Genomic DNA, 20,449 nt, shown 5'->3' with positions numbered 1-20,449 from the left:
CTGTCAGGTGCTTGTGGCCCAGCTAAACATTCCTGCAGTGTTTTAGGTTGCATGATGTCCTTGAGTGATGTTATGCTAAATCAACCTTTTATTATTCTATTCATTTCTCAGTGGACAATATTTAATTTCTGTTTTAATGTGCTTGAGTGGATGATCCTGCCTAACAAGTGATTTAGTGCTAGGGTAAGTCCCTTGGATTCTTTGTTGTAGTTCTCTATGGACATGCAGTTGCACAGAAGCTTGCAGCTATGTAAGAAAATGCTGCTTCATGTTAATATCAGCAAAGCATTTTTCTTGATGGCATCCTTCAGGTATCACTCGGCACTTCAAAATATGAAATGGATGACATGCTCTCTGCTTAAGAGAGAAAATCTACAGTTAATGAAATGCCAAGACTGAAGGTATGCTTTTAACTGTAACATGAAAAAAAAAAAAATCACATGGTGGGAAACAATGTTCCTGCTCTTTGGAATCCAGGTTTAGAGGTAGGAAAAATGTTTTAGCCCGCAGAGAAAATATAAGTATTTGGGTTAAAGGTATGTAGGAGGCTCAATGTCTCCCAGTTAGGGCCTTGGAGGTAAGAAGCAGAGTGTCAGAGGTAGTGAACTGCACTCCTGGCTTTCTGAGATCTTTGCACCTTCATAGGTTCTTGGTAAAACAAACAGATGCTCCCACTATCAGATGCTTTTGTACACACTTGTAGAGAGAGTGGGAGAACCATCATACCAAATTCTGATCTTTTGAAAGGCTCAAAGTCTTTTTTTAAAAGGGATGTTTCTTGTAACATAGGATGTTTGAAGCAGGCTGATATGGTGCTTGGTTTCTTGGATGTCAGCAGTGTTTGACAGGCATGTGGAGCTACAGAAAAACCCCAGCATTTTCTACTCTCCTGCGAGTTCCAAATGTTTGAGGGAACCTTGTAGTTACAGAAAAGACATTTGCCATTTAATGGCTATTAAATGTGCAAAATGTATCACTGTATGGCTACGTTTCAGCCAAATATCTGGAAATTAAAGTTGAGGTGTTATACCAGGTCCTTACAAAGTAGTTCTGGTGTTCCCAGGAGAGAGCCGTGTAGGATTCTGAAGAGAAGGCTGAGGGAAAAAGTCACAGAACGGGTCAGGTTGGAAGGGACTGCAGTAGGTGTTTTGGTCCAACCCCCTGCTCAAGTAAGATTATCCTAGAGCACATGGCACTGGATTGCACCTATGTAGTTTTTGAATATCTCCTGTGAGGGAGACTCCACAACCTCTCTGGGCAACTTGTTCCAATGTTTGGTCATCTGCACAGCAAGGAAGTTCTTATGCTTAAGTGGAACTTACTATGCATCAGTTTCTGCCCATTGCCTTTTGTCCTATTGCTCAGCACCAACAAGTAGAGCCTGGCTCCATCTTCTGACATCCTCCCTTCAGATACTGATAGATAATGATGAGGTCCCCTCTCAGTTGTCTCTTCTCAAAGCTGAACAGCCTTTGCTCATAAGAGAGATTCTTCATCCCCTTAATCATCTTCATAACCCTCCACTGGACCTGCTCCAAGAGCTCCATGTCTCTTTTGTGCTGAGGAGCTGAGAGCTGGAGACAAAATTGCAGATGTGGTCACTCACATATGGTTTTCTCCTGTCTAGCCTTGCTTGTTAAAATTTCTCAGTCCATTTGAAATAGTTTTCATTTACCTGATATTTCATGCCTACTTTTGGACAAGAACTTAAGTCTGAGGTTTTGATGTGTTTAACATGCTTTAGTGGTTGAAAGGTTCCTGTTTCTATACTCTGAGACTTCATGTGCTGTCCACCGTGTGCTACTTCCATAGGCAACTAAGAAGCTGCTCAGGAAACAAAGGCTAATATATTTCCTATTCAAAAAAACCCTCATAAAATCAGTAGTTGTTGCTTTTTTTTCTCATTTTAAGAACTAAATAGTCAGCAGGGAATAAAAATGTACTGTGTTGGTTCAGGCTTCGAATGGAATCTTTTTGGAGGGAACTTGAGGGAACTGTGTGCCATAATGCAGTTTTGAGAAACGTTTTGTTACTGTGGTTAGAATATGTTGCTTAACTTCCCTTTTCAAGCCTCAGTATGAACCTTAATCTTACACTCCACTTCCACAAATGGGGAAAAGTTTCTTCCTCCATGATGTGACATTTATGCATAATTAGCTTTTTTTGGCTGCCATATTGTGTCATAGCAGGAACCAATGGCTAGGCTTTTATTATTGCTCCTTGATTTTTCCAGGCATTGCTACATCCCAGCCTTTTCTATTAATTTGTTCAATCTGTTTCAAATTAATTTCCACCAGATGCACTAGTTTAAAAAAATATTTTTTAAAAGATTGAATCTTAATTTCCTGCCCATAATTCTAATCTTCCAAGGTCCCTTCTATATTATTTCTTTTTCCTCTGTTGTGTTTGGAGCAGAATATTTCCTATTTTGGTATCATTTGCAGGCTCCTTTTACTTGATACTTATTCTTTCTTCCGGATCATTAATGAAGTTATTTAATGGGACTGAATCTAATGCTGATCTCTATAATACCTACTAACTATGTCTACCCCCTGCAGCTTGACTTGCTGCCATTTCTCATTATCTTTTGTTTATGGTCCTTCAGCTGACTTTTTTGATCTGTGTTTGCTGGTAACCCAGCCAATTTGAATAAGATTTTCATGGCAATAATAATGCACCTTCTGTTCAAAGACTCTGTATATGTAGAAACAGATTAAACATTAAGCCTCAGTACATTGTGGTGGCATAATAGTAGTATACCCACTTGTAGAAGGGAAGAAGAAATTTTGTCAAGTTCTATAGAAGATACAGATAGAATTAGGACAAGTATCTAGAGACCTCAGTTATAGTCACATAGATAATTTCCAAGGTGTTAATTGATGACTTTAAAGTTTTGGGAGAAGGAACTGTAACAATTGCTTCTTAATCCTTGAGTCTTTTTATGTTCAAATCAAATGCTTCTTCAGGATTTTTTTTTTTCAGTAGTTGTTTCTGTAAATGCTTTCCTGTTTCCTGGGTGCAGGTAGAGGTTTTCAGTGGGATTGCTGGCCTTTAATTCTGTGGGATCAGAATTAGGATCCAGAGGTTCAAGTATGTTTTTAAAGGCCTCCTATTTCTCTCCCCATGCAGTGTTTCTGAAAATATAGCTGTTCCAGTCTCACCCTTAACCCAGACATACACCCAGTGCACCAACACTCAGTCAGTTTGCACTTTGTTGCACCCCTTATTTTCTTCAAGTGCTAATTAGCCCTGTGGAATTTCTCTTCCTTATGCTTTCTATGCTTTGTGCTCACATTAAGTGTAACATTTTTGAGGTCTGAGGTGTGTAGTTGTGCAGTTTAATATGGTAACTGAAGATGATTGTGCTTGATAAGGTGCCTCTCTCTAGCAGTTTGTTCAGTCGCGTGTTTAATTGAGAACAAGCTGGTTCAGGATTGAGGTATCCCTGCTTTTTCAAATTGAAAAGGGAACTTCTAGGGCTAGAAAACTTTCATTCTCACTTGGAAACTGCCAAAGTAGGCGCCATATTCCATTACCAAAAAGTGGTAATGTCTTCAGTCTCTTCTCTGTTTCATGTGGTTTTGTTGAGTGTTATGTCTTTCTTACCTTAACCTTAACCTTACCACTATCACATACTTCCTCAAACAAAACTGTCACAATTCTGTTTAAAGCTTTGAAAACTTTTGGATTGCTCTTCCTAGTGATGTTAACTTTAGTCGAGGCAGGCTTCAATGACTCGAAGACCATGTGGGTACCCAATCAGAACTGTTTCAGATGCTTATGTAATGGGAGTAGAAAAGAAGAGAAAACTGTTGGCATTTATCAGTGAATGGTGCCCCTTCTGACATCAGCCTGTTGTGCTGTAATGTTGCCTTTGCTGTGTCTGCCAGCAGAGCTCTGAGTTTAAACAATGGTCAGCAAATCCCTCTTCTAAAGCTGGATTAACTGTACTTTTTCCTTCAGTGGAAACGGCTATTTGGATAAGAGAGGAATCCAAAATTTTGGTTTTCCCTCAAGACAAGCAAGCAAATAAAGCCAAGCTTCTCTGCTGTAGGAGTTCAGGGAAGTGTTAGATAAAGAGGGAAAGTGTATCATCTGAACTGTGCTCAAGACTATGTGACGTATCCAACATCTGCCCTCATCAAGGTGTGTATGTGATGGGAATGCAAAAGTGAGCCTGGCCTGGAAGTGGAGAAAGAGGGATCATTGTTATCTGGCACAGACCTTCTAGCAACAGGTGGGCAAGGTGTTAAGAAGGCTATTAAAGGCTATACTACGGAATTCACTAATTTTAACCACAAGTAAACAATCAGATGCTTGTGGGTTCTTAAAATACAGAAGAAAGAAATTCAGTGCATCTGTCGAAGCCAGGGCAAAATACTCTGATGCTTATTCCAGATTTGTTCAAAAATGCACCTAGGAATACCCTTCCATGCTTTTTTTGTGGAAAAAACCCTACAGCCTTATGCCTATCACTATTAGGACTTGATTTCTCTCCTTTTGCTTTTAATTACATTTATCATATTCCATTTCATTTACACACAGTCCTGGATTTCTTTTGCCCTCTTTGTCACTCTTAAGTGTCAAATGTGTCCTGTGTTTTCACACTCGTTCAATAATCCACTTATACCTTCTGTCCTCCCATCATTTTTCTATGGTAGAGTTAAAATTATAAAAGACGGTATTGTCACATTTTTGGTTATGTCTCTTGTAATAATGAGATTTGCAGAAAGATCTCTGCCTTCCTTGAAGGTCTTCTGCAGGCCAGAATTAGGTGCCTGTCTATGGAGGGGGAGAAACCCAGATCCACATATTACTCAGTGCTGGACCGAGAGAATAATTGATTGTTCGTTCCAAAGGCTTCTGATTCTGAGCTGAACAGTCTGCAACTGTAAATAATGCCCAATCTGTTTGTAGTTCTGGCTTTTCTAAGTTTTTAGCTTTTCTAAAGCTATTGGTGCTGTTTTCCTTGCAGCATAGAAGCACTTAAGGGAGACTTAGCCACGGTTTTAGCTGTGCTATCCTGTATAACAGGTACATGAAGAATTGGAGGGTGGTGCAAACAAACTGATGGCTGTGAACTTCCTCCTGCTGATTTTAAAAAGAACAGTAAGAGGTTCTGTGTTAGGATCAAAGGGAAAAGATACAATCAACAGAGTGGTGTGGAGTGGGAGTCTCTTTTATGTAGCTGGCTCTTGATACCTGGATAAAAAAAAATTTGGAAAGGCAGCATGGCATTGACCAGTGAATCCAGGATCTTCTGCAGTTGTTCATTGAGGAAGCTTCGTCCATATGTGAATATGATAAAATTCTGGTAGTTCTAGAATGCTACCAGAGACTGACAGAAATGTATTGATCTGAACAAAAGATGCTTTCTACAGTGAGAACAATCATGCTACCTCCTCACTACCTCCCCAGAGACATGATAGAGACCCTGTCACTGGAGGTTCTCAAGATGCAGCTGTACAGGGTGCTGGATAGTCTCATCCTGGCTCCATTTTCCACAAAAGGTTGGACCCAGGTGATCTTTTGAGGTCCCATCCAAACTGGGCTGTTTCATGATTCCATGTTGAAGCAACAGCCTATCAAAGGTTGAATTGCTGCAAAATAGTGTTAAGAGCTGCCGTGTGCCATTATTTTTACTGATGAGGGAGTGAGTTAGAGTCTTTCTTTTTGGAATAAAGCATGCCATCAGGACTTAAACAAAACAGTATTTTCACTCTCCACCAGAAATCTGCTGTTTCTATCAAAACAACAGCTACAGAGCCCAGTTTGGTAATTGTCCTGTGTACTTAAGTTTTCTTTGTAATGTCAATATTTTTATGAATCCGTGGCAAATACAGGGCTGCTCTGTAATAGCTCTGAGGATTGCAAGTGACCTTATAAGCAAAATGAAGCTTTGTATTTTAGGTTTTGCTTTATGGGGGAGGAAAAAAAAAAAAAAAGGCAGAAATAGGGATGATAGCTGACGTCTGTGCAGACATTACTTAACTGCTTTACCAACTTTAGCCATAGAACTACATAGATCCTAACTATTGTTTTAAGAAGGGATGGGGGTGATGCACCCTTCCTCAGGAGACATTTCATTTACATTTCATTTATGAGATAGAGATGAAGGTATGGAGGATATTTGGAAGTAATCTGAAGAAACTGAGCATACCATGCTAAATTTAAGGTGATGGCAGATGTTAAGTATGAGGCCTGTTTTTAGACTGATTTCCTGTTTTTAAAATCTTGAGGTTGTTTGTATACACAGCTAGAAAACTGTTTGGTTACGGGATCCTGCTGCTATGCATCTGGAGGGAACCAAACTACAGACAGTGAAGATGATTTTTTGGTTGTTTATACCCAAGGGCAAGTGAGAGTAGGAAATTTTTGTTGTGGTCACATGAGGGATCAGGAGAGGCCATGAAAATTGAGTGATACCAGCTCAGCCTGTGGCAGTATCTCTGTTTAGCTTTTTTGTATCGTTTCATATATATTGCATTGTTAAAATATGCCAAGATTTTGCCTCCTATGTAAGTGAAAAGATTTTTGAATCCAGAGTTTGTAAAATGTCCAAGCCTGCAATGTGATGTAAAGTTTCAGGAAAAATATTTGTGATTACTGAGCCCAGAGGTGCCTCTTGTTGTTCCTGCTCCAGCATAATGTGTAGAAGTGCAATTAGATATCTCCCCTTTGATTGTTGGTCCAGTTACCTGAACAGCAAGTGCTGATTTCCTTCCTGTTCTTGGCCCACTGACTAACTGGGATTGAAACGTGACACTGGAGCTTTATTTGTATGTTTGGTCAGCCTTCTGTCTCACGCTCCCAGTGTTTAATGAGAGTTTGAGGTAGGAGGGCAGATCTTCTGCTGAGGCTTCTTACACCGTGTGTACCACTTCCTCTTGGAGTTGGAAAAAACCTGCTTCTCATCTTTATCCTTCCTGACCCTCTACTGTTACAGATACAGTTACAGGGTGGTGTCACTGGAGCTCTGAGCACTGGGAAATAATCATGAGACACCAAAGGTGAAATACTATCCACACTGAAATCATTGAGAACATTCCTGCTGCCTTCAGGTGTGCCAGCTTTTATTCACCTTGTTCTTTTTTTCTGGGAAAAACTAGCACTCCAGGATTGCTTCTGAAACCGTTCATAGGTTGAAATCAGTGTGTTTTCCCAAGAATCGTGTGCATTACTTTACAAGTGCAAAACCAGGGTAGATCATGATTTATAGTGACTAGAAGGTTAGTTCCCCTAAAGGTCACAAATCACAAACCATTAGATCTGCAAAGGTTGTAATTCGAAATAGTTAGCAAAGTATGCTTACATAATGGCACTACAGACACCAGCTAGTGCATATGAGAGAGTGTTGGTATCTAGGTCATAACAGGTCCTTCAGCTTCCAACAGTTTCAGTAGCATGGTAAAATCACAAAGCAGAGCTGATGGAACATAGCAACCTTAATGAGGTGAGAAGAACAGATTTAATATGTGTGTGCTTATATATAGCCTAATATTAGTAGCAACTTTGAAGAGAACTGTGTGTTTGACAATACAGCAGATTAAGTTACAGTTTGCAGACTGGGACAGCTGCACTAATTCTTTCTTTGCTGTTGCAGAGCTGTACTGCCATGCTGCTCATGAGGAAGGTCAGAAAAGCTGGTGAAAGGATTAAAGAACAAGGCTTCAGAGGAGGGGCTGAAGGAGATAGGGTTGTTTAGCCCAGAGAAAAGGAGACTCGGGGAGGCTCTATCACTCTCCACAGATACCTGAAAGGAGGTTGTAGGGAGGTCGGTGTCTTTTCTCCCTGGTACAAAGTGACAGGATGAGCAGAAATGGCCTCAAGTTGTGTCAGAGGAGGTTTAGATTGGATATTAGGGAAAAATTTTTCACCAAAAGGTTTGTCAGCACTGGAGGATGGGCTACCCAGGGAATGGTAGATTCTCCATTCCTAGAGGTATTTAAAAGGCATGTGGATGTGGCACTTAGAGATGCAGTTTAATGGTGGACCTCGCAGTGTTTAGTTAATTCTTAGACTCGGTGACCTTGGAGATCTTTTCCAACCTAAATTACAATGGTCTTGTGTACTCCAACAGGAAGGGATACTGGAGCTTAAAGTAGCAGGGATGAATGTTTTGGGGTGCTTTGATAATAGTAGAAAATTGCTTTAGAAAAGGTAGTTTAAACAGCAGCTACTTTGGCTACAATATACAACTAGTTCTGCCTTTTAAAAATGTTGTAGGTGACAGCAGAAGATGGTCTGTCCTCAATTTTCTGTGTTGTCAGTTTGAAGAAACCTGTTTGATTTTTGTGGGTGGTAGTGGTTCTTCTGAAGTTCCCTTAGTTTATTTCTACTAGTCTGAAATGTTGCATAGATGATGCATTGCTTTTCCTTAGGAATGTCTGTTGCCCTTTTTGCCTTCTGACTGTATCACCCACATGCTGTCCTTTTGAGCCAGCTGTTGCCCTGGCCATACCTGGTAAGCCCTCTGAAGATCTGGCCACTCTGCCCTCTTTCATTCCTTATTCACCTCCTGTTCTTCTAGCCTTTATCCCTTGTTACACCAGATGATGGCTGCTTTTCTGTTGTATGCAGATCTCTGTACCTTGAGATGTATTGTTTTGTACTAAACCTTCCAAAGATAACTTGTAATGGACATGAGTGAAAGAATAAAAGGTTTCTATTTTTACACCCATGACAGATTGAATAGAAATTTGTTGGGTGCAGTTCAGCTTGGAAAATAGTTAAGGCCTTGCAACCTGCAGTGTAGCAGGCAGCTGAGGCTGGCAGAAACCTCTTCAGCCAGTTTTGTGCAGAAGAAACAAGGAGGTGCATCCCCTCTGAAGTTAAATCTTTGCTTTACTTGGGAAAGTGGATGTCTTCACTGGAGGGAATTCTGCTGCTGAAAGAGTTGCAGAAGTATTACATCAATTTTGCAGATACTGCTTTTCTCGATGAGAATGGAAAATAAGGCAATTATGAGGCTTGCTTTTTTTCTTTTTGCTTAGATTGATACAGTTCATGGTTTATCACAGGTACACTAGATGTATAAGTGAGATCAATGAAATCAAAAAGCCTGAAAATAGTTCAGTATGTATGTAATTACCACTTGGGGCAGGTATTTCTCTGTAATTCTTTCCTTATGATCTATTGTTTAATCTAAGAGCTTTAGGTTTGTTTGAATTGCAGAAAGAAGGAACCATGCAAAAAAATCCAACCAGCTTAGCCTGAGGGAGTTGATGATGGATGGAGTAATCATTTGTTTAACAGTGATATTGATTATATAGATTGTCTAGATAATGTCATACAGAAGTTCAGGCATGACCTTTTCCTTTTGAGGGGGTGGGTGTTATAGCTTGTTCTTTTTCAAGGCAGAGATTTTTTAAGACGAAGTCTGGGATAAAATCATAAATAGTTTAAAGAGTTGAGAGTCAAGAGTTGTGTTAGAGTATTGTTGTGAAGGTGGGAAAGGAGGGCTGGCAGGTCCTTAGGCTAACTTTAAGGCTGGAAGAAATATTCTTATCAAGTTATATATTATCATATGGGCTGCATTTTCTTTTGGTCAGTTTGTAAAGCTGAAAATCTTTTTGCTTGTATAAACGTCAATTATGTGCAGCCTAATGTAACAGCTTAATGTTTACAGGTAAATAATATAAGATGTTTTTCCACTTTCACTGGAGTCTGAAATATCTAATATAGTGACATACAAAAGGTTTGCATCTAAAAAGTTTAAGGTTTGGAGATGACCCTTCAAATAGCAAAGATTCTACTTCAGAGAGTTTTCCCTTGTATTGTGGTGTCATAACTAAGTGAAGAGCAGCAGCAGCACCGTGGTCTAGGAGAAGACTGAGTTTGTAAAATAAAAGGAGTGTTCTGATACCTGGCGTTCCTTGAATGTTTGTGATTAGTGCTGAGTTATTTTTCAGCTGATTCCCAAGTCTCTTTCTGGGAGGTTGCACTTGACTATTGCCTTCAAAGAGCCCCTTTCCAAGAAACTGTGCATAGTAATTGATCCCCATTTTCAGAATGTGAGGAGGGTGAATATTTGCCTTTGCAGTCAGGGATGTGTTCATACACACTAGTGTGTACACAGAGAAGAATTGATGTCACTTTGTATTTAATGTTCACCCTAAAATAGTTGGGATCCTTTCAAAACATCTTCCTTTTTTTCTTCTTTTGCAGGTGTTACAAGTAGCACTGAGTGCTCCTGTGGACGTAATCATTTTACCTGTGCTGTCAGTGCTTTTGGTGAATGCACTTGCATCCCTGCTCAGTGGCAATGTGATGGAGACAATGACTGTGGGGACCACAGTGATGAAGATGGCTGCAGTAAGTATACCATCCTTGACTTGTGTTGGGGAAAATTGAGTGTCTTTTTCTCTGCTTCTCTGTTTTACAGGCATATCCTACCATTTGTACGACGAAAGTTTTTGATTGTAGATGATGTACTTTTGACTGACTTGGAGTCTAACAAAGCCATTATCCACTGATATAAAGCAGTGAAAGCCCAACTTTGGCTTTTTTTGCAGCTGGTTTTAGCTGATGGTTGGACATGGAGAGGAGAGACAGAGAAAAGTAGCTCTCATTTTCCCATCCTTGCAAAAGTACTATCTCTGAATTAAATTATATGATTTTGCTGTAAATATTAATGGAAAATAAACAGTGTGAAGAGGCAAATTGAGGGTGTCTGTCCTTTTAATTAACATTCTAGTTTCTGTCCTGGCTATCCTGAGAAGAGAGGGACTCAAACTGAAATAAGTCACTGGTCTTGGGATTTGCTGAGAGATATTACCTTGCAGGTACTGTGTATCTGCATAGTGTTGGCATCTGTGTAGCTGAGCCCAGCTAGTTGAGAACTGATGTGAAAGGTCACTCTGAGTGGGTGTAGCATGATAGAGATGAATAGAGAAAGCCTCTTTCCATGGAGACACAAGTAAACTCCTTTTTTACCTCATCTCTTTGGATTCCACAGAGTGTGGTAGAATTGAAGAATGGAAAAAAAGGCCTGGTCTCATGAAACTCCTTTCCTAAAAGTTGCCCTAGAGCTGAAAATTTAAGGCTCATGTCAATGGACATGAGAAAGAAATATCTTTCTCTGCTGGATCTTTCTCCAGCCCCTGTTTTCTGCTGTTGATTACCGTTTGGAAAGGAGCTTTCCTAATCTTTTAAATACTGTCTTAAGGAATCTCTTCTTCCCTTAAATTGGGAGATGTCAACACAGCTTCTTGAAAATTTCCTCCCTTCTCAGTTCTTGTTAAAATTTTGCAAATGTTGAGCAATGCGGAAGACCTTGAATATTGGGGAGGTAAGGCATATCCAATAGCTAGGCTGGTTTTACTGGCTTTTTATTAAGCATGGAAGAAAATTCCCCTTTTTTTTTTTTTTTTTTTTTTTTTTTTTTTTTTTTTTTTTTTTTTTTGTGGGCTCAGTAATGATTTAGACAAGTGATGCCTCTTGATATGATTTTCTTTGTAATTCAACAACTTCAGCACCAAAAATGTCAAGCTAAGCAGGCGTGGTAGGATTTAGGGGCAGGAAAGATAAGATCTTCTGTAGGAACTAGCAGGAGGTTGCTTCATACGATCTATGCTTAAACTGTGAATCTCCCTGCCACAAAACATGGATTCTGAAACTTTAAACACAAATCTGACAAGTTTATGGATGTATAATCCACTAAGGGCTGTTAAAGATGAATATGCCACCTCTTGTTTGGCAAGTCTTTGCATTACAAATAGAGGCAGATTTTGTGTTTTGAGGAATAACATGTATTTTCATGCTGCTTTCTTCTGCTCTTCTTGGCATCTACTCATGCATCATGTCTCTCTCTGCGTGGCCTGAAAGAGAGGAACCTTTTGGTCTTGCACAGTAAGATATAATATATTAAGGAGATACAATGTATTAAGGAGATCTGCCCTGTATCTATTTGAATGGAAGCTGTGGAAAGTAGGAAGCAGTACTGACGTGTGAACAATCTGCTGATACTCCAAGGCACCGGAGGTTAGGAAGAATATAAAACAAAGGTAGACATGTAAGAGGCAGAATATAAAGTGATGCAGAGAATGTGGGAACTGGGTTTGACTTCTGCCTTTTTTAATTTACTGTTTCTAAGAAGGTTGGCTGCTGCAGTTAAGACAACAACAACAAAAAATTCTATAAATACATCGGCAGCAAAAGGAGGGGTGAGGAGAGTCTTCACCCTTAGCTGAATGTAGAGGGTAGCATAGTGTCAGGGAAATGAGAAAAAGGCTGAGTTACTTAATGCCTTCTTTACCTTAGTCTTTAATGTCAAAACCTTGGGATACCCAGTTCCTCGAGCTGGAACTTAGTGACAGAGAGCTAAGTGAAGCCCCCATAATCCAGAAGGCAATAGTTAGTGACCTGCTATGCTAATTAGGCACCCACAAGTCTATGAGCCCAGATGGGATGCACCTAAAAGTAATGAGGATAAAAGAACTTGCAAAACCACTTTCAATCATTTAGCAGCAGTCCTGGTTAATCAGAAAAGTTCCAGTTGAATGGAGATAATAAAACACCCTTATACAAGAAGAGCTGGAAGAATTGTCCAGGGAACTAAAGGCCTGGCAGCCTGACCTCGGTACCAGGGATGGTCATGGAGCAGATCATCCTAGTGCCATCATACAACATGTGCAGAACAACCAGGATCAGGCCCAGACAATATGGTTTTACAAAAGGCAGGTCCTGCTTAACCAACTTGATCTCCTTCTATGACAAGATGAGCCAGTTAGAGGATGAGGAAAAGGATGGGTTGATGGGCTGAGACCAGTTGTGTGAGGTTCAACAAGGTGAAGTGGCAGGTCCTGCCTGTGGGTCACAACAACCCCAAGGCAGCATTACTGGCTGTAAAGCTGCCCAGCAGAAAAGGACCTGGGGGTCCTGGCTGACAGCAGCTGAACATGATCCAGTTCACACCCAATGTGTGTCCAGGTGTTCAAGAAGGCCAATGGCATCCTGACCTGTATCAGCAATAGTGTGGCCACCAGGAGCAGGGCAGTGATTGTCTCCTTGTACTCAGCACTGCTGAGGCCACACCTCAAGTGCTGTGTCCAGTTTTGGGCCCCTCACTACAGGAAGGACACTGAGGTGCTGGAATATGTCCAGAGAAGCACAATGGATCGGGTGGGGGATTTAGAAAACGTGTCTTGGGAGAAGCAGCTGAGGGTGTTTAGCCTGGAGAAAAGGAAGCTGGGAAGGTCTCATTGCCCTCTACGACTACCTGAAAGGAGTTTGTAATGGGGTGGGGGTCAGTCTCTTCTACCATGTCTCAAGTGAAAGGATGAGAGAAAATGGCCTTAAGCTGCACCAGGCAAGGTACAGATGTTAGAAAATAGCTTTCACTGAAAGAGTGATCAGACATTGGAGTAAGTTGCTCAGGGAGGTGGTGGAGTCATGATCTCTGGAAGTGTCTAAGAGGTGTTTGGATGTGGCACTTGAGAATATGGCTTGGGGGTGGTATAGGTTGACTGTTGGACTAGATGGTCTTGAGGGTCTTTTCCAACCTTTGTTATTCTGTGATCTTATTCAGGATATAACTTGTGCTGTAGGTCTCTGCAATTTAGTGACAGAGGAAAGCTAGCATGTACAGAGGAGGACAGTAGGTTTGACAAGATGGAAGGGGAGAAAAGGAGCTCCATTTATACAGAATAATAAAGTGATTCAAGGGGAAGGACTAGAATAGGAGCTGCCTTTTTAAATATTGCATCCTGGTAGAATAGATACAAAGAGAACTTTTTCAGCTGACAGCCAGCAGTACTTGAAGTGCAATTTAATGGAAAGAAGACAGCAGAAATAAAAGTTAACATTTCTGTAGCATCCTTTACCCCATTGCTTAAGTGCATGACTTCAGCGCACACGTGCTAGGTTGCAGTGGGGGAGCCCAAGGAACATTTACTCCTTTAAGCCTGTTATATCTTGCTCTGAGTGGCTGCTCATTATGAATCCAAGTATGATACTATTCTTAGCTTGTAAGAACTAGATCAGCTCTACAGTGTAGGTTTGTGGTAGTTGTCTGCACTGTTCCTATCTTGCTTAGTTATTACAGCACCGAACCTTTTTGCTGGAGCAGGTTGCTTGCTAAATCCCTCCCTTCTGCTTGGCATACAGGAGCCTTTTGAAGGTGTACTCATTTGTGGGGTTAACTTTCCATTTTCTCTGCTTCCTGACTGTGCCAAGCATAAACAGGGCAGAAGGAGTGCAAGAGCAGGGGTAGAGCTCGAGCCCCTTGGAACAGCAACTTGAACTTTAAATCAGTTTCAGCTTCTCACGAATCAGCAGTGATGTACATAGTACATGAAAACAGTTGGTTCACTAATTTTTCTTTCCTTCCCTGGATGTTTGTCTGTGACATGCATAAAGTTTCCTGGTTAGAGTGAAATGTTGAGCATCTCTGTTTTGAACTTGATTTATGGTTTTATTTATTGACTGAAATTATTAAATTTCTTTTAATACAAATATTGAACTAAAGATTTGGATTGTTTGCATGAAGTCATCCAGCAAGCCCCAGGTATACTCAAGGCCTACTTAAAAAATCCCTCAAAAAACACAAGGCTAGTCTTCATGCTGGAGTGGGCCCAGTTGTTTTTTCTGACTTATGAACTTAGTCTGCAACCACTTTATATGGAGTCTTATGAGTTGCTAAAGCTATTGAGATTCTTTTCCAGCAATTTTATGGATGTGCAGCTCTGAGTTTCACAGGCAGGAATTACAATATCAAGTAGATGTCTCTAATTGGAAGAGTGAACAAGTATGTTTGCAAGGAATCCCACCTTTCCACTGGTCTGCTGCAAGCTTGTTTTAGAGTTGCTGGATTTTCTTCTTTCTCCTGTGAACATCCAACTTTCCAGAGAAATAAAGCTGCAACCATACCTTTTTAAAGTGTACTTTTCTTCAGCGTATCATATGCTTATATGTATACTGTAAGCCAATTCAACGAGAAGAATGAGTTCTGTCTACTTCCTTGGGAAGAAGAAAGGAAAATGGGAAGACAGTGGACTACTGGACTAATAAAGCAAGAGAGTGAAACAGGCTAGGGGTTAAGCTAAAAATTACTTCAGCAAATTGAGATTCAGTCTTGCACCTGTGTCTATTCATTAGTGCATATACGCTTGAGTTGTTGATTGGAGTTTGCTAAATTCTGTATGAATGCAATTTTCTAGCCTTGAATTAGTAATCTGTCATTTTAGTTAAAGAATAACAGTTTGAAATGCAAGATAGAGAGTGGAATTACAACTACAAAAAACAGGAGCAGACATGAGAAACACTCCTTTTGAGAGAGATAAATTCTTAAAATGTGTGTTTTACTTGGTTTGTTTTTTTAATATTGTGTTGCACACTAGAAAACAAATTACCACTTCTTGAGTTGGTTGCACTAAATTTTTTCCTCAACTGTCACTGTTTCTGCACACCACAGTTACTTGACATTCATATTGGTGTCCTTGGGACTTCTGCCTCTCCATAGGTATTTTCCACTGGTTTTGGGAAAGCCCTGCCTCTGCTTACCTGTGGCAGAAACTGTTCTCCTTGCAGATTTGAAGCCCTACTGTGATGGAAGCCAATTATTCCGTGACATGTTTGCTTCCTGCTCTGGATCATGTTTACAAGCCAGAGTCCTGTAGTAATAATAGCAATAAGCAACCTGCCAGCTATCATGCCAGCTCTGTAGACTTTGTCTGGTGTCAGCTCTCTGGCTTGCTGACAGTGTCTGGCTTGGAAGCCCTCACTGCACATGCACAGAGCAGTTCAGCTGCCTTCCTGCCTTGTGCCAGCAGAGACTGCTTTGGCCTGTCCCTAACGAAAGCCGCATGCAAGCAGAGGAATGGTTTTCATTCTGCCCTCCTGCGCGCCCTTTGAAGTTCTGCACCATGTGAATGAGTCTGACTTCCTGTGGCAAGGGTGAACGGACAACTGAGTAAACTTGGCCTGAGGACTGATAAATAGTTCTGTTTCTCATAAGATGCACCAAATCTCCCCATAGCCATCCCTCCAGACGGGCCTTTTTGCAATGAATTTTGGATCTGAGTCATACTTAATTAACTTAAGTAAATGTGTTACTTTTTGGGACACAGACTTGCTTGCTGAGCTCCATGCACTATTGTACAACACTTCTTAATTTGAAAGGACTGAAGAAAAAATTACTTCTTTTACCTTAAAGATTACTGAAAGTGATCTATTGTTCCCATCTCATGGAGAAATTTACACAGTTCCTGTTGAGCTACAGCTCATTCAAGCTCTCTAGAGTGTCTCTTCCTTGCCAGGTAGGACTATCAGTATAACCTGCTCATCAGCCCCACAACAAAAATTTTTAAGGTGAAGTTGGGATAAAAATCTCACAAGTCTTTTATTAAAATTAATGGATACTTTGAAAGAATGATTTTCCTTCCACTATTCACTTAATCACGAGTATTGAGCTCAGATGCAACGGCTCAGGTGAAGCTTCACTTCTAAATTTAATGTTCTGTTGAAAACACATCAGTTCCTTATCTGCAACTTTTTAATGTTATTGGGCCTGGAGTATGTGTGTTTCCTTTAAAAGGCACCAGAATTAATGCAATGCCCCCTCAGGCAGAGTGCTTGTGATCAAAGGGCTGTGAAAGATTAGATGCTGATAGTCTTTTAATTTTCTTTTTTTTTTTTTCCTTTCTTTTTTTTTTCTTTTGACCGGCAACATCCTTAGATACAATTCAGCAGTGTAATAACATTTTATGCTATTCTGGAACTAGATTTTCCAAAATGTTAGTTAGTAAAATGCAATGTCTCCTTTTTTTCCTTGGGAGAGTGGAATTACCTCCTTTATTTTTGTCCCTGGATTTTTTGCCTGCTGCAGATCTCAGCAAACAGATGTGTTTGTGGGTATGCATGTGTTCATACACATGCCTGAGTATGAACAGAGCTAGGGGTCAGGCTGCACTTTTCTATTGTAGGTAGCATGATTTTTTGTTTTGGTTGTATTTATTTTTAAAATAACTTCTCATTCTTCATGTGAATGAGAGTTTGTCTAATTAAGCAGCCAGTATTGTTCAAGCCTCTCTGTGTTCCAGAACTCTGAACACCAGTTGCTTGCTGTCCTTGGGTACAAAGCAACCTGCTCACCACAAGCAGCAGGGATAAAGTGTTCAAAGGACAGTGGGACGTGATTCAGTCTGCGTTTCACCTTATAAACTTCCCTTTTTGCCCGCCCTCCCCCTTCTCCTTCTGCCTGGCAATAAAAGAGTGTCCTGTGTAATAGGAGTTGGGAGAGGGGGAGGAATAGTAGGCTTATGATAGACCTAGCTTTGCTGAAACATTGGATGATGTCCAGTGTGACCATGCAGAGGGATGAGCTCAGGGAAATGGTTGGAAGTTCAAAGGCCTTTTTGTATTGCTCGCTGTCAGTTGACAGATGTGCTCTCTTTAGCTGTTACTGCCCAGCCTAGTTCTTCCACTGGCTCCCCTTCTTTGGATTTGCTCCCCATCCTGCCTCTGGCTCTGCCTGGAGAGGCAAGTTAATCCCTGTCTGTCTGGGCATTTGCCTGCCTTCAACTCCATCCTGAGACTTGCCTTTGCTCATCTCTTTTAGGAAAATATTGTTTCTTTGCATTGAAATGGAGAGATCAAGCTGAAATTGAGCAGAGAAGAGAAGGGAGGTTGAGGCTTAACTGTGTTTACTGTTGGCACAGCCTAATTCTGCTGTGTGCACTGGTGAAAGCATGTTACTACAGTCTAAGATTGCTTTCTTATCAGTGGAAGTGATGCCTGTGAAGGACTTGCAGCTGTTTCAGAAAAGAATAAATATCGTTCATCTGACAGGTTGGAGAAGGGGGCTAAAGAGGCAGAACTGTCCCAAGGTCATGCATCAATATCAAGATGGGATGAGAATATGGGGATTCAGTTTCTAGTCTTCTTGATGCTAATCCAGCTTGTCCTCCAGCAAGATCAAGAGGTCCTGTTCCTCCTGTCAGTGAAAAGAGTTCTTGCTGCTTCATTTGTATTACATGTACTTATCTTCTGACTATGGCCTTTAAAATTAGCTATATGAGTAAAAGCAATACACTTACCAGATTGTATAGCTGCTCCATTGTGTCAGAGCAAGACATAGTGGTGGTTGTTTGAGTGTCCCAAGTGTGACCTCGTAACTTTTGAATTTCCTCTTAACTTCAAATTTCCAAACACTTTGGATATATTTACAACTGTACTAAACATGCACTGTGGGCTAGTGCTATGGCCCTGGTTTTAACTCCATAGAACTAAAACTCATCAAAAAATGAAGTAATAAATGGCTAACAGAAGAACTGATTAGTAACAACCCTAGAGCAAAGGGCTGTACAGTGGAACTGGAGCCTGATGTGCTTAGAGCCAATAGAAGGAAACAGAAATGTTTCTGTGTAAGCACTTCTTCCCCTTTTAGTGGGAAGAAGTGATTGGGAGGCCAAAGCTAGGAAGAGGGTGATTAGGAAGAGATTGCCCCCTTGTGAAATCTGCTCCCAGAATTTCTTGCATTTTCTTTTGAAGCATCTGTTTCTGACTGTTATTAGATTCAGGTTACAAGTTTATATGGATTCCTGCCCTGATCCCATTGACAGTTCCTCTGCTCTATGAGACATCAGCCCTCATTCATTAGTTTGGGTTTTTTGATCTCAAGTAGTGTTTGTGGTTTTTCTTCCTCCTTTAAAGGAGAGCTCCTGTAGAAGGAGATTTAATCCCACCCTGCCCCCACCCCAGTGTTGTCTGTGCTAGCACACACTTGCTCTCTGATGGGTTAGGGAATTTGGCCCTCCTTTGTATATGGCAATTTGTGTTTTGCTGTCTTCCCTTGTGCTTGAAGCTTGATTTTTATATCTAGGGGGAGTATGAAATTGGCTGAATTACTCCCTGTAGGGGTGGAATTTCATTTTATGTCGTTACCTCATGAAGGGATGCAGCAGTTCAGTGGGATAATGGTATCCGCTCTGAACCAATGCTAATGGCTTAACCCTCTGGGAGCCTAAAGAATTCTCCCCTGGAGAGTGAGCATGCAAATTCCCTTCCAGGTGGCTCCTGTGCAGTCCTTTGGTGATTAGTCATGCTAAAGCATATGCTGGGAGGATGGTCTTAGTCCTGAAATTGCAGCTGAGGCCAGGGAAGGTTTTCTCAGCATGCGGTGTTTGGAAGTTGTGCTTGGGGGAGAGAGGTCTGATCTGTGGGACTGATCATCTGAGTCCAGAAATGACTTGGTTTTATTTGGAAGCAGAGTTTGGAAAGTGGAGAGTTTTCTACTTCTACCTGCCCTGAGGAAGAAGTGGAAACTCCTTCTTCATTTTGCCGCAGCAACACAGAGAAAGTGCAATGTAAGGAAAGGGGTCAGCTATTGGAAGATCAGGCAGCTGTCAAACCTGTAGAGGGAAAATATGGATTTTTGTGCCCCCCTCTCCTTCATACCTCTCTTGGGGCCTAGAAGTAGCTGGATATGAGATGGATAGATATCTGCAGGGGATAACCTGGACATGATGGGAAGGACCTTTTCCCAAGGGCCAATGCCAAATTCTTTGAATTTTGAGAGCAATTATATCTTGCAGTGATGTTCTCAGATGCAGAAGTGCCTGCCACACTACAGGAACAGCTGAGAGGATGATCCAGATTTGTTGTTAGAAAAACGGATGTTAGAGAAAGTCTGAATTTATCTGCCCTAATATATTCTTACAGAGGGGGGTTTTAGGACAGGCCCTTGGTGAGAAATGTTGGACTTGCTATGGAGAGCAGTGAATGATTTTGTATGCATAATCCATGCTTCTTTAACAGTACAATGGCAGCAGTCCTGGGCCGAGGGGAAAGAGAAGGTTGAGAAAGCTGGAAAAACTGAAAATGTGACTATTTGTTTTCCTTATTAAATTATCCTCCTTTTGTGTGTGGCTGCTGTCTTCACCTTCCTTTTTTACCCACCTCCCTCTGCTCTCGCTCCCACCTCCAGGACAGTGTTGGCAGGAAAGGGAGTAGCAGCATAGCAGAAAAGGGCTGGCCTGCCTGGTGACAGATGGGAGTTGCTGTCGGCAAGCTGGGCTGGGATGAAAGGGTTTCAGGCAGTAGCCTTTCTAGCCCTCGCCCCGTCACATCACTGAGCAAATGCTGTTCTTTGGAGAACACACCTGTCAGGAACAGTCTTGTGCAGCCCCTTGCCTACCACAGCTGGCAGCACTTAAAAGCATGAACCTCTCGGGGTTGAGTATTCCTCTCATCTGTGGGGGAAAGAACAGGGCTGATGCTCCCCCTTGCATTCCAGCTTTGTGGCTTCAGGCCTCTTCAGACACTGTGGATTTGTGGTTCGACTCTGTTGCAAACAGACTTCTGTGTAGGCAAGCATCATCCCATGTCTGTCCTCTTCTTCCATCCTTTCTGGTTGGAAGCCTTGAGCAAGGTTTGGACTCTGTCATCCATGCCTGAGATACAGCAAATTATTCCCAGCGGTGGATTCCTGCCTCTCAGCTTCTCCTTATAG

General features: G+C 41.3%; 1 protein-coding gene across 1 annotated transcript in view; it reads left to right on the top strand.

Annotated features, from left to right (window-relative positions):
* Positions 1-5,392: 5,392 nt before the first annotated feature.
* LRP4 (LDL receptor related protein 4) overlaps positions 5,393-20,449 on the top strand; it is a gene marked incomplete at its 5' end in the record, with an annotated part of 47,271 nt that continues 32,214 nt past the window's right edge. Inside the window, 2 exons of the mRNA XM_083862615.1 lie at positions 5,393-5,510; positions 10,168-10,314. Of these exons, the coding sequence (XP_083718741.1) occupies positions 5,393-5,510; positions 10,168-10,314 (265 nt within the window). The remainder of the gene's footprint in view (positions 5,511-10,167; positions 10,315-20,449) is intronic.

This window comes from Zosterops lateralis (genome assembly GCF_965231275.1).
Source record: "Zosterops lateralis genome assembly, chromosome: 6".
Taxonomy (NCBI): domain Eukaryota; kingdom Metazoa; phylum Chordata; class Aves; order Passeriformes; family Zosteropidae; genus Zosterops; species Zosterops lateralis.
Note: the sequence above shows the minus strand (reverse complement) of the source record. Positions and strands in the feature narration are given on the sequence as shown.